This window comes from Miniopterus schreibersii (assembly GCF_964146895.1).
Source record: "Miniopterus schreibersii genome assembly, chromosome: 3".
Lineage (NCBI taxonomy): Eukaryota > Metazoa > Chordata > Mammalia > Chiroptera > Miniopteridae > Miniopterus > Miniopterus schreibersii.
Window position 1 is genome coordinate 6710582 of NC_138103.1, and position 13531 is coordinate 6724112.

Here is a 13531-nt window from a genome sequence, read left to right on the forward strand (position 1 = left end):
GTTTTGGCCTGGCTATCCCAGGAACCCAGGGTATCATAGCCACTGAGGCCACTGGGGTTGTAAGAGGTCAAAACTGGCTAGAGGGGCCTGACTAGCCCCTAAGGTAGGTCCTCCCAGCACTGGGCAGGCAACTGCAAACCAAAGTTTATGGAGTTTACTCTGTTCTTCCTGCGGCATCAGTGCTTGCCCCTGTCACTAAAATTCTGGATCTTTATCCCATGCCCTTGGGCTTGAGAATGTGGTTTGATGCCTACTTTATTAGGTATGAGGACTCACAAGGAGTTTTTAGCTCCTCTGGATATGGAGGATGGCTTAGGTAAGATACTTGGGGAGGTGATGTGTAGTTACTTGCATTTAAGGAACCTACATGGAGGTGACTCCTGGGAAAGAGGTGACTTACAGAGTATTGGCTGACCCCAACCGACTCCTAGGCACCATGCTCCTCTCAGAGGCAAGCAGCCTCTCTGTGATGCAATATGCTGCGTTTCCCCACCCTTGCTACGGCTGCTCCTGGGCCACGCACATTTGTTCAGAGGCTTGATGCCATCTCCGGCCCTGGCCCGTGCCTCAGTGAGCGTGCCCACGACCTCCAGCACGGCGCAGGAAGTCACTGTAGCCCGCGTGTCCCTCTCCAGTCCAACCTGGTCCAGCCGTTGCGGCCCCGCCGAAACCCTGGGCACCAGATGGGACCCACAGACGGACAAGGTTACAAGCCCCTGTGAAGGCGCCACTTCCAAGACTGCAGGACCGCGGGAAAGTGGGGCTGCTGCCAAGCCCACGGCCGTTACCCTGGCCATGGCCCCGACTCCAGCTCTGGAACCAACCGCGGTCAACACCGGCCTTAGTGGGAGCCCAGCACAGCCTCAGTGATGGCTCTCTCCACCACAAGACGCTGAACCCAGACGTGCCCCTCAACACTCGAAACAGTTCCGAGGGGCACTAGCCGCCGGCTCAAGTTGCAATAAAAAGTCACCCACTGAGGTGTCCCAATCTGTTTGTCCGAGGGGAGGGACCGCCCGCAGGATACAGGCCCATTTCTCGCAGGCACAACCAGAACCGGCCCTCCCGTGCCAGCACCTTGTCGCCCTGTGCCAATAAGGAACTATGTTTCCCAGGATGCAGCTGGAGATTTCCCAGCATCCCAGCGGCCAATGACTGGCAGGGGTGTGGCGAGCCCGCGCGCAAGGGGCCAATGGGGTCAGCCTTCCAGGACCCGCTGGGTCGATGATTTCTTTACGCGGCCACATTCCTCCCAGGAGCCCGGTACCGAGTCTCCGGCAGCCGTTAGGTCTAAGCGTACCTACGTGTTGGGGTGGCAAGAGCAGGGCCTCTCATCTGTACAGAACGTTCCAGGTACACACACCAGGTGGGGCAGCATCGGGACAGGGGGACCAAGTTTAGGGCAGGAAACCTGGCTCCCCGGACCACGGGCTGAGCGTTTATTCGTAACATACAGCCTATACAAGACATCTCTAGAGCAGGGGCTGAGTCCGAATGGACCCTTGCACCTGCCAGCAGCTCCACCTTCCAGGCCTGGCCTGCTCCTTCACAGCCCAGTTTGCTTGGGCAGGCAGCACAGCAAGCATCGTGGGTACAGGCTCAGTTACAGGGTTAGATGAAGCTCTTCTACCTGGAATGATCGGAAGTTCTGCCTCCACTGCAGTTAAGGCCACCAGGATGAAAGCAGAGTCAGGGCTGGGGACCCACTGGAGACTTGGGAAGCATGAGGTGGGGGTATGAGGGCTTGGGGGAGTAGATATTGAGAGGGGCCTGATTAGAATAGAAACTGATAATCTTGGCTCAGCACTCCCCAAATAAGGGCAAGGTGACTGCAGCAACCACAGAGCTTCCCAGAGGAAGAGGACCGTGCACCCCCCTCGCCCCCAACACCAGGATATAAGCCCTTTGCACAAGAGCCAGACCAAAGAGCCCAGGGAACTCCACAGGAGGGGAAGCCTGCCCAGGCCTGGAGGGCGGGGAGCAAGGGGCTGGGAACCTGGCCCACCCCTGGTCCTCACTTGTGGGTGTGTAAGCAGGTAGTGAGTGAGCCTCCTCTTCCATGGGAGGTCACAGCCTGGGGAAATTTCCCCCTTAGGGCTGGGATGGGCCTGGGTGTCTCACAGCACATCTTTCCTGCATGGCGGGTGCCTCAGCTCTGACTGGAGAAAAAATGGAACTGAGCTTGGCTGATTCCCACTCCCACTAACATGCACTGGGGACCCCAAACCAACTTGATGGGAAGGGGCTGGACACACAGAGTCCAGAACAAAGGGTGGGGCCACGGGATGTGGGGTGGGGAGGGACTGGGGGCACAGCCCCCAGGGTCCATGGGTGTTCTAAAGTCCCCTGAGTTACGGGTTCAGCTGATGTAGACACGGTGGAAGTCATGGGCACCAAAGGCTGCATTGCACTTGGGGCACTTCCTCTGGCGGGCTTCATAGCGGCCCCGCACACACTCAAAGCAGAAAACGTGGAAGCACTTCGTAAGGACTGCATCCTTCTTGCGGGTGTTACAGCAGGGGCAGGTCAACCTTGCCTGAGGCAGGAAAAGGTATCAAATCAGATCAGGAACATTCCTGACAGTGTCCAGACCCCAAGCTGCCAGCAGGAGGTGGTCTGCGCTAGGCCATCATACATATAGCCAACTGCAACTAACTCTCCCCATAACCCTGGGAGGTAGGGATGAGCACTCTCTACATGAGGAAACAGACTCAGAAGCTGGTCTCAAAGCTACAAAGTAGCAGTCTGGACTCTAACCTGGGCAATGATGGCCAGTGGTCACGTGTTCCCTCTTAAGGCCAACGATCCACAGGTTCAGCCTGGGCTTTTCTGCCCTTGGGTTTCATCTCTTTCCCCTCTGGTCTTCTCTGGAAAAACCCCAATCCTGGCTTAAGCCAACTGTCTACTTCACCTGCACCTGCTAAAGTCACAGCTGGGTATGGCAGAGCCACTAGAAATATGCTGTCTCCACCCTCACCTGGGCCCACCCCTGGTGCTACCCAGAGATCTTGCTGTGGGTCCCTGGAGGTTTCACAAATCGCGTCTGTTCTGAAACCTGCCACCTGCCACCAGGTCTCTCCTCCAACTCCAGACAGAAATTCCCTCAACTCAGCATTCCTCAACATTTGTCCTCTGCTCTTCTTGAAATCCCAGCCCAGCCCACTGCCTTCGTCCCTAGCTCTCAGAACCCAACCCATCAGCATTTGACAGGCTCCAAAATCTGTCCCCTCTTGAGAAATCCTCCACCATGGCTGCCTGCAGCTGCCTGACCCTTTAAGGCCAAACTGTTTCAAATGTTTACTCTTTACTGACCCACCTTTCGCCCTCTCTCCACTCCAGTTAGAGTGCAGGTAATCTGACCTCCGCCTCCACCCCTACCCAAGAACCATTCCCACCAAAACTGCCAAATCCAAGGGGCACCTCTCATCACTCACTTCATTTGCCTACTTGGCAGCTCTGATTAGCTCACCCCCACCTCCTTGAAATTCCTCCCCCACCAACTCCGTCTACAACACTCTCCTTCCTTCCAGTCCACAGGCTTCTCTTCCTCTGACAATCATTTAAGCTCTGAGGTTCCTGAGGAAAAAGGCTCCCAAACCTTCTCACGCCACAGACCCTCGTTTCCATTTCTGCCTCTGCTGACAATTCCCCAAGCCCGTTCTCCAGACTTGCCCTTTTGCTTTTTGAGTGCCTTCCCAGACAGCCTCTCCTAAGATGTCCCACATGCACCTTGTTCTCAACATCTTTGAACACTGTCCACCAACCCCTATTCACTACGTAGTCTTCCTAATCCCACTAGGTGCCACTAGTCATCCACCCAGTTTCTCAATCAGGAACCCAGGAGTTCTCAGTATCTCCATCTCCCTCCATGCATTCCATCCATCACTGAATCCAAGCATTTCTGCCTCTTAAATACTCCTGAACTCCTCTACTTGTTTCTAATACCTTAGACTAGCTCAGTATCAGGTTTTGCCCCAATGACTACACTAGCTTAACAAATTCCCCTGCCTCTAGTCTTTACCTACTCTAGCCCAAATCCAACAGCAAATCAGACCACGTCACTCTGGTTTAAAACCTTTCACGTCTCCACGTTGCCAACCTGGCTTACCACATGTTTAATTCTGTGTCAAATGTTTCAGGTTCTGACACTGCCCAATGTTCTCAGGCTTGCCAATCACCACAAAACCCACGTTCTGTCCTCCAAATACAATGTCCAGCTCTGTCCTTCAGCACCCCTCTCTCAATTAGGGGCCTCACCTCTGCCTTCCCTTTTGCCAGAATCCCCTTGTCCCCATTCCTCACATCCAACTCTGACTCCTTGTGTTTCTTTTGGATGACATTCACATTTCTTCTGGATGCCATTCCTTCCAGGAAGCCTGCTGACACCCAGGGCTAGTTTAAGAGCCTCCCCTCCCCCAAGTTCCCATAGCCCCTGTAGCCTCTGCCATCACTTTGCTCATCACTCAGATGGGAGAATTACTTGGCTGCCTCCTCCCACACATACTCAATTTCAAGAGCTCTGAGACCAGGTCTAGTTCCAAGCCCTCCCACACCTTGCCAGGCACTCTGCCTGGCCTGCAGTACACGTGTACAATTCTCAGTCAATTGTCTGATTCTTCACAACAGGTTCAGCCCACTCTTTACTATCCTACCTTATCTCCAGGGTCCCCAGACTACCCACGAGTGCTCTCACCAATCCCCCATCTAAGATTCCTAGATTGATGGGACACAACTTGGCCCCACAGCCCCACCTTGTACTCCTTGATCTCCTCCTGGAGAATTTCGTCAGCATCGGCATAAACCTCCACCTTCCTCTGCTTCTCCAGCTTGCGCCGCAGCCGAGAGATGTCCTCCTGAAGCAGGACAGGGGCCAGGCTAATTGCAGGGGTCTACATCCCAAACCACCCACCCCCAAGAGACACCAGTGACCCTGTGCCAACCTGTCCCCACCACATGCACACCTGAGCCCTCTTGAGGTTGAAGCTCTCTTTCTCTCGAGCAGCCCGGCTCTCTGCCAAGCAAGGCTGGATTTCTCGCAGCCGTGTCTGCACATGCTCCAGCTGCACCTTCAGGTCCTCAGCCAACTGGGCTGCTTCCACAGCCTGAGGTGGGTGAGATAGGGAGGAGGGCACCATTCTCTTGAGCCTAGGAAGTTAGGCACCATGGTCCACAGATGCTTGTCAGACATTCCAGTGATTCTTGCTCTTGCGATTAAGTCTAGTATCTTCAGTAGAGCTGGTTCTGCCTCCGGACCTCTCAACTCACACCTCCTATTCTCCCTTGTTCCCAACACTTCCAGCTCCTCACCTGAATAACTCTCCTGATTCCGAGCTTTCACAGGGCTTGTCCCTCTGCTACTGACTCCCCCAACACGTACATTTTCCCTGCAACTCCCTCAACTCAAAAGACACTTCATATGTTTTTACAGCACCTTAGTTATCCTTCATAAGACTTACTATGATCTGTAATAACACTATTTTACCCTGGGATTATTGACTGGCTATCCGTCCCTAAAGACTGGAATTTCCTACTTCCAACAGGACCCTCTTATTCTCACGGTCTCACCAGCACTCAGCGCAGGGTCTGGTATATACGGAGAGGGCATGTATAATATTGCCTAAACGAATGAACAAAGCAAGAGGAGAAAAAAGGCCAGTGGAGAAAGAAAATGAAAATCGATGTCCATCTCAAGCCTTTACTATGAACTGGATGTTTCTTAGCTTTAATATAACTACATGGCAGGAGCCACCATCCCCATTTTACAGCTGACCAATGCCCTGGTCAGGATGTGGGTCCTGGAGCCAAGGAGACCCACCAAATCCCAGTTCTATTCTTTGACCTACTCAAGTCAGTTGACCTCCTGAGCCTTAGTTTCCTCATGGATGACAAGAAAAACCATCAAAGGATTATTGTGAGACTGAAATTTGACCAAGTACTGAAAGTCCTCAGCACAGGGTCTGGAACACAGAAAGTGCTTGAGATGTGAGCATGATTTCTTCAGCTGTGAGCCAGCATCTTAGGTTGGTTTCCCTCAGGCCCAGCCTCACCTTCCTCTTATTGAGTTCCAGGGCCTGGCTGCGCAACGTCAGTTCCTTCTCCACACCTCCAAGGCTGCCCTGCAGGGCCCGCTCTTTTTCCTCCAGCTTCTGCACAGTCAGCAGCTGGGCATCCACCTGGGGACAGGAGTAGGCACTCAGCGCTGGAAGCCCCTACCTCTCCAGCTCCACCCTGCAAGCCCAGGACAACCATACCTGAGACTTGAGGCCAAGAACCTGCTCGCCCAGCTCGTCCTTCTCTTCCCGCAGCAGCTTGTGAATTTGGTTGGCCTTGATCCGCTCCGACATCAGTTTGAAGTTGGCATCATCCTTTTCCCGCAGCTGCTGTAGCAGCCGCCCATTTTGCTCCTGCATGTCCTCAAAAGCCTGGCCTGTCACATCCATCTCTGACAGCAGAGCCTCCTCCTCCTGTAGTGGGCAAGACCAGGACGGAATGTGGTAGACGGACACGATGACCATGTGGAAAACAGGAGAACATGGCTGAACAAAGAACCACAGAGTGGACCAAGCTTCTGCTAGAAGCATCCGAGAGGGGGGCAGTTAAAGGGAATCCTAACATTCAGAAGCAAGAGGACCACAAGAGGTTCACACCTGCTTGGTGGCACCCAACTTGCGCTGCAGGTGTTCTATCTGCTCCTCCGCCTGCCGAATGCGCCTCAGGGCATCCTCATCTGCAATCTTCTTGCTCTCCCTTCGATCCCTCTCCTCCAGTTCCCGGATACGACTCCGGAGCTCATCGACCTAGTCACCAGAAGGAGGGAGCTCTCTTGTCATTATGGCTTCCTACTGACTGAGGGCTCTGCTTTGGTCAGAACCCGCTAGGGTAACCTCTCTGCATGTCCCACAGGCCCTACCTGACCTCACCTCAGCCTTGGCCTTGCGTTCAGCTGCCATGAGCTGCACCTTATCCCGCTGCTCCTTGGGCGCTGATTTGTACATGTCCAGCAGCAACTTCATCTCCTTCTGGCTTTCCTGGGCCTTCCTGTGGGAGGCACAGAAGAAGGACTTGGTAAGTAGGGCTGGGTGCTGCTTGGCAGGGGTGGGAAGAAGACAGGAATAGGGCCTCACTTGAGCTCCACTCGGAGACCTTTGAGGAGTTCTGACTCCTTCCTCTTGGCCTCCTCCACCTTGACCTTCTCCCGATCAGCTCTTGAAAGTGCTGAGGCTACAGACTGAGGTCCCAGGCCAGGCCCTTCCCGCTCCCGAAGCTCCCGTTTGGGCCTGGCCTCAGGTTCTCGGCCCCGGGAAGAGAGGCCCTGGGACCCAGGGGTTAAGGCCTGGGTATCTTCCTCAGAGGGGACCAGTTCCTCCTTCTTTGCTGAGGAGGTAGTCATGGTGGTAACAGGCATTGAAGCCATCTCCTTTCTGTTCTCGTGGGCACCAACAGGGCCTGCCCCACCCTCTTCTTTCCCTGGGGCTGGGGCAATGAGGCCAGAGTCCTCTGAGTGGCCCAGGTTGGGGACAGAATGTGTAGAGCCACTGGCCTGGGCCCGGAGCTGTAAAGAACAGGAGAGAAGAGGGCTGAAGTGAGATGGCACTCACTGGGGTCTAGCCAAGGCTTCTCCCAGGCAGCCCCTCCTCACCTTGCCAATCTCAGCCTGCACTTCCCGCAGCTTCCTCTTGTATCGCTGGGCATCCCCCTTTAGCTGGTGATTGTGGTTTTGAAGGCTGCTGATTAGGTGGCGCATCTCACGGTTGATGGGTCCTAGGGGCGGGTCAGGGACTAAGGTCAGACTGGCCCCTGGGTTAGGGGCCCAACTCCTCAGTGGGGAAAGAGGAGGAGCCAGAGCCATCACTCCCATTATAAAGACAAGGAAAACTGAGGCCTTATACAGTATGATCTCATCAAAGTAAATAACACAGACTTAAAGAAAATTCACCCCAAAGTAACTTCGCACTGCCTTTGTGTTATTTCTGCTCATGTACATTTTTAAATATTTCCAAATTTCCTTCAAAAGAATACATAACTGTAAATTCACAAAAATTAGTCAGCCTTCTTCTGAGTTTTTAAACAAATATCATCTTCGCAGTTATATCTCTCTGGTCTCCCCATCCAAAATTGCAACACCCTTTCTCCTAACACTTCCTGTCTTCCATCCCTGCTTTATTTTTCTTGACATATATATTATTACCTAAAAAACATGTTCTATTTTTTCTTCTCTACTGCCTGCCTTCCCCCATTACAACACTGCTCCACACCAGCAGGGATTCTTTGTATTTTGTTCACTGGTATAATCCCAAAGCCTAGAACAGAGCCTTGCTCATAGGTAGTATTAGATAAGCCTTTCCAAAATAAATGAATTATTTCAGAGACAGAGAAGGCCAGAGAACCAAAGATGGGGCTGATAGCTCATATTCTAAACCTGCTCCACCAGCCACCTCAGCTGGTTGTGACCCTTACTGCGCCTTTGAGCCAGGTGGGTGATACTTGCTTTCCACTGGAGATGAGGCTCTGTGACAGGAAGGGTTAAACCTCTTGCCTCTGGACGAGCAGCAGCCCCTCACCAGGGCCCAGCAATCCCAGACAAGGCCCACCTCCACCCTGTCTTCACCACATACCCGCCTGCTCGTTGGCCGCCAGGTTCTGTTCAAACTCGATGCGCAGCATCTCGTACTCCTTGCGTACCTGGGCCAGCGTGTCCTCCAGCTGGATAACCTCTGTGCGCAGCTTCTTCTGCAGCCCCAACTCATCGCTCTGTGGGTTGAGGCATTAAGGATCCACACAACCCCTTTGCCCTGTGGCAAGCCCCCCACCTTAGGCCTCAGTGGCTTAAGAAGAGTTTATTCCCAAGGGACCCCTGGCAGGCATACAGGCACTTGACTCAGGAATGCCTTGACCCTCAGGGTCTGGCCCTTACCCTCAGCCCTCACCCCTGTTCCAGGGCCTTACCTCCATGTGCTCAATGTGTCTCAGGTGGGAGTTCTTGGTGGCCAGCAGCAGCCCCCGGGCCTCATCCAGCTGCGTCTTCACTTGCAGAGACTCATTGTAAAGCAGTGAGAACTGGGCCTGCAGCATTCTATACTCCCCTGTCTCCCGTACCACCTCTTCAGGAAGGCTCCGTAGGGCCACCTAAACGTAAGGGATGCCCAAATGTCAGGGCTCAGGCCCCACCTTGTAGTCTTAGGCCCTCCCAGCCCCAAACACAGCCCACCTTGAGGCGCTCATTGGTCCGCACAGCCCCTTGAAGTTCGGCCTGTAGCTTCTCCAGCTCTGCCATGCGGCTGTTGGCCAATTCCTGGTTTTCCTCTAACTCTGCATTCAACATCTCAAACTGTGGAGTGGGAAGGGCCGTGGGAGTCAGGGCCAGGCCAGGAGGCATGATTCCCTCACATAAGCCCCATCAAGCTCCCCTACATGCAGCAATGATGTATTCTGAGGCCAAGCCAGTGCTTAGGACAAGCCAGACCTAAGCACTTTCCTAAGAGCTCCCAGGCAAGTGGGAGAAAAAGCCTTCCTGGAAGCCCTGAAGAGCAAGCTGAAGGAAAGGGAAATAGGGTGCAGTTATCCCCACAGCACCAAGAAAACATACAACGACCAAGAGGTGAGAGAGCAAAGGTAGGACAAGATATGAGACAGTGATTAAATGCACTGTCTCAGCAAGGCTCCTCTTCAGCCACCCAACTAAAAATTCCAATTGCCTCCAACACTTCCACTTATCTATTGTCTGTGCTTTTTTTTGGTGGTACTTATGACCAACTGATGTACTATTTTACTTACTTCTTATTAGTTCTCCTAACTAGAACATAAGCCCTGTGAAAGCTTTGAATTTTGTCTCTCTTGTTCTCCAATACGCCTGCTTTCTAACAGTGTTTAGCAATTACTTAGTGGACATATTTGTGCACAAATACAAGAGCACCATGAGTGACAGGAAAGGGCCTCAGACACTATAATTCTGTGGGGAATTCCAAGGGTAGAGAAAAGATTACGGGAGGGACTTTGAAGAATGATGCCTGCTCACCTTTTGCATGCTGAGTGTGATCTGGCCCCCCTGGAAGCCTGAGGAGCTCCCAGACACATAGTAGCCAGAGTTGAGCTGTGGAGGGAAAAGAGACTGATGAGTGTGGAGGAGAGAACCTAGGGCCTTAAGCCCAGCCCTGGCTCCATCTGACACAGCATTCTAGCCCCACCTGCTCCAAGGCCTCCGCCAGGTGCTTATTGAGCTTTTGCTCACGCTTGCGCAGCTTCTCAATGTCCCACTGCAGGTCCTCTACTGTAGTCTCCATCTCTAGCACTTTGGTCTCTGCTGATGTCACTTTATCCTGGAGCTCAGAGTACTGAGAACAATGAAGAGGGCAGATGCTTAGATGAGGAGACTTGGTTTCCTGAGATCCTTGGGTGTCCACCTAACCTAAACCCTGCCCTGGGTCTAAACCCATCCCAAAAAATGCAACTCCCACCTCCAAAGAGATACGGTGGTGCTTCTCCTGGAGCTGGGTGGCCAAGTCCTGAAGTCGCCGGTTCTCACGGCCCAGCTCCCGGGTACGTGCCCGAGCCGCCTCACCAGGGGGTTCATTGTCCCCTGGGAAATCAGAGCTTGGGTCAGTCAAGTCCAGGGCAATGGGGAGAAGTACTAACTCATTCTGGAGTCTGCTATGTGCCCAATGTGATACACCATGACAAAGCCAGGAGTCTTTATCCCCACTGCAGAGAGGAAACCAGTTCAGGGAGGAGAGCCACTTGCCCAGAATAACAAAGCTAGAGTGACAGAATTAAGGCTGGGAGAAGCCTGTCTGCACACAAAGCCTGGGCACTTGCTGCTATGTCTCATGGATCAGCAATTGCCACCAAGATTTGTGCAAAGTGCTCCAAAAAAGATATCCAGCCAAAAGGGCATGGCCTCACCAGATCAACAACTCCTTTCCCCCATCTCTTTAGAGTTCAACTCAGAAATCAAAGTTGGAGCCCCCATCTACAACCTAACCCTTTCCCTAAGAACATGGCTGATTTTTTCCTTGGGGAATTCTGGCTGTCTTTGGGCTAGAGGCATTGAGAAAGGGATATCAGAAAGATGCAAACTGGTATGGACATCTCGGGGGGGGGGGGGGCACAAAGCACTAACCTCGGCTGTATACTCGCTGACAGAGTTCCTCCACCTGGCGCTGTAGGCGGTCTGAGGCCTCTACGACACGGGACACGGCTGCCTTGGAGAACTCCATTCGGCCCTGCAGCTGCAGCTCCACCTCCTCAATACTGCTGGCGCCCAGTGCTACCACAAAAGCCAAGGCTGGCTCACTGAGTGGGGGCCGCAGCTGCACTTGCAGGGTCTCTGGGAGGATGGACAGACACTCATGAGGATAATAACAATAGTTACCACAACTCTGCACCAAGTACCACACAGAGCCCTTCAACACTCTATGGCTCACGTAATCAAAACAACTGACACCTGTAGTACATTGTTATTATCTTGAAATCAAAACAACCGAGATTCAAGAGGTAATTTCCTCAAGGCCACAAAGCTCCCAATTATTGCTGCAGAAGCCTTCTCTGCCTTCTCAAACTAAATCAGAACCCACACAAGGCCCTGGCCAGGTAACTCAGTTGGTTAGATCATCATCCAGACATGCCAAGATTGTGGCTGGATCCGAGCACATACAAGAATCAACCAATGAATGCATAAAAAGGTGGAACAACAAATCAGTGCTTCTCCCTCTCTCTCCCCCTGAAATCAGTAAGTAAAACAAATAGAACCACGCACAAGTACATACACACTAATTCATGCTCAGGGGCCCCTATACTTTTAACTTATGGTTTTCAGTCACTTCTTCTCTGATGGTAGAGATAGTATTTCTTTTTGCTTATCTATGTCTCCTGCGAGTGTAGATCAGTGCCAAACAAATGAACATTCAATATTGACACTTTTTTTGAAGTGAGTGCCAAGACATAAAATGCACTACAAACCAAGTCACTCAGATTCCAAAGCCCGTGTTTTTACTCACTGTACTATGCTGCCCAAACATGAAGTTAATTTTGTGTGCACGTGTGGGAGGGGAGGTGGGGAATCCAGAAGCCTAATATCAAAAGTCCCTTCCTTTCCAGGATCTTTCCCAGAACTTAATTACACTCCCCAGATCCTAGGGCTCTGGCCCTACCCCTCAGTTCTGATGTCCCTGGCTCTGTGAGAGGGGTCTCATCACGTGTCGGCCCCTCCTGGGTCCCAGGCGCCTCTGTCCCTGAAGACAGCTCCCCCTGGTTCTCATGGTGTCGGAGAAGGGCTTCCACAGTTTCATCCAGCTGAAGGGAGAAAGCACCAAAAACGTTATGAATCCCTCAGGTGCTTCCCATCATAATACTGCTTCCTAGCAGAGGAGTCTGAGAATTGGCAACTGGATCAAGGCCAGGTCTTGGAAAGCAGAGGGGCATCCACCTGGGCCCAGTAGCGATTGACAATGAGGAGTGTGGCATCATCTGTGGCCTGCCGCTTTTCCAGCTTCTCAATTCGTTCTCGGAGTTCATCTTCACAAGCCTGTCGCTGTTCCAACCGCTCTGCTAGTTTCTTATTCTTGAACTGCAAAACCTTCAGGTCCATCTCCTCCTACCAAGGAAAACAATGGGGCCAAGGAGAAAGTCAAAGAGGGCCCAAGATACCAATCACAGAGACAGAGGAAAGCAAATGGAATGGGTGGGAAAGGGGAGTAACCCCAAACTAACTGCTAACAGGATTTAAAGAGGCTCAGACACCCACAGATAGCGTCTTGGTTGAGGAGGGTTTGCTTCTGTCTCTTCCTAACCCTTCTAGGAGCCTGTTTTCCTATCTGTAAAGGGAAAACAGACGTCTTGTTCTCGGTTTGTTTCAACAATGTGTTCTGTAAAGTGGGTCTTGCTAAACTTGGAGAACTGGGAATAAGATTCCGGATGATTTGGGCGGAGAACAGAGTTGGGAGTCTGGCAAGTTGTGAGGGCTGGAACAGGAGCCCACAAACCGTGGAAGAGATGCCCCCAAGACGAATGGGCTCTATAAGCGTGGTTGTGGTCTTCTCCTCGCGGCTCAACTTCTCTGGGGGCCCCGAGCCCCCATCGCCGGAGGCGCGTTTGTTGCCGGGCCCAGACATGGCTGCGGCTGCAAGGAGCGGCAAAGGGTCTCCCCAGGGACGTCAGGCAGGAGGCGGCGGCACTTCCGTCACCTGCAAAAGACGGAGAGCATACATGCGGACGCAATCGGTGCTCCGCAGCCCCAGCGCTCCCCCGCACACACCTGCTGCATCTGGCTCCCACAGGCCCCGAGCCCCTCACCTGCAGCAGGATCAGCCCAGCGCCGCCATCTTGGACTTCACCCGACGTCACCGGCCTCCCCGGCACAGAGCGCAGGCGCCAGAGGCAATGCCGGATGTGGTGGGACAGCATTTCCTGTTTTTATTGGTCGTGCTTAGTCCTGTCTCTCAGGTTGATTCCCGAACACCGCCTCTTTCTCTCGGTGATTGGTCAGTGGACGGTTCCCATGGTAACTGCACCACACTCCCACGCCCCAGCCCTAACG

At 52.9% G+C, this 13531-nt stretch overlaps 1 protein-coding gene across 3 annotated transcripts; it reads right to left on the bottom strand.

Moving 5' to 3' along the window:
- Positions 1 to 1362: 1362 nt before the first annotated feature.
- Positions 1363 to 13368, bottom strand: RNF40 (ring finger protein 40). Of its 3 annotated transcripts, XR_013998533.1 has the most exons (22): positions 13288 to 13368; positions 12978 to 13178; positions 12422 to 12589; positions 12147 to 12288; positions 11117 to 11323; positions 10455 to 10576; positions 10185 to 10331; positions 10016 to 10090; positions 9209 to 9328; positions 8947 to 9126; positions 8616 to 8751; positions 7640 to 7761; positions 7125 to 7552; positions 6921 to 7038; positions 6648 to 6797; positions 6252 to 6464; positions 6048 to 6173; positions 4962 to 5102; positions 4752 to 4853; positions 2356 to 2536; positions 2019 to 2159; positions 1369 to 1630 (listed from the first exon to the last, which is right to left on the bottom strand). XR_013998533.1 is itself a non-coding variant. In XM_081133598.1 (20 exons), the coding sequence occupies exons 2-20, from the start codon at positions 13104 to 13106 to the stop codon at positions 2360 to 2362; spliced, it is 3003 nt and encodes a 1000-aa protein (XP_080989724.1). In that variant the 5' UTR covers positions 13107 to 13178; positions 13288 to 13368; the 3' UTR covers positions 1363 to 2359. The 3 variants fall into 3 exon arrangements, 1 of the variants encoding a protein (XP_080989724.1); XR_013998534.1 differs by having other exon boundaries at positions 2019 to 2536; XM_081133598.1 differs by having other exon boundaries at positions 1363 to 2536.
- Between the last annotated feature and the right edge of the window lie 163 nt (positions 13369 to 13531).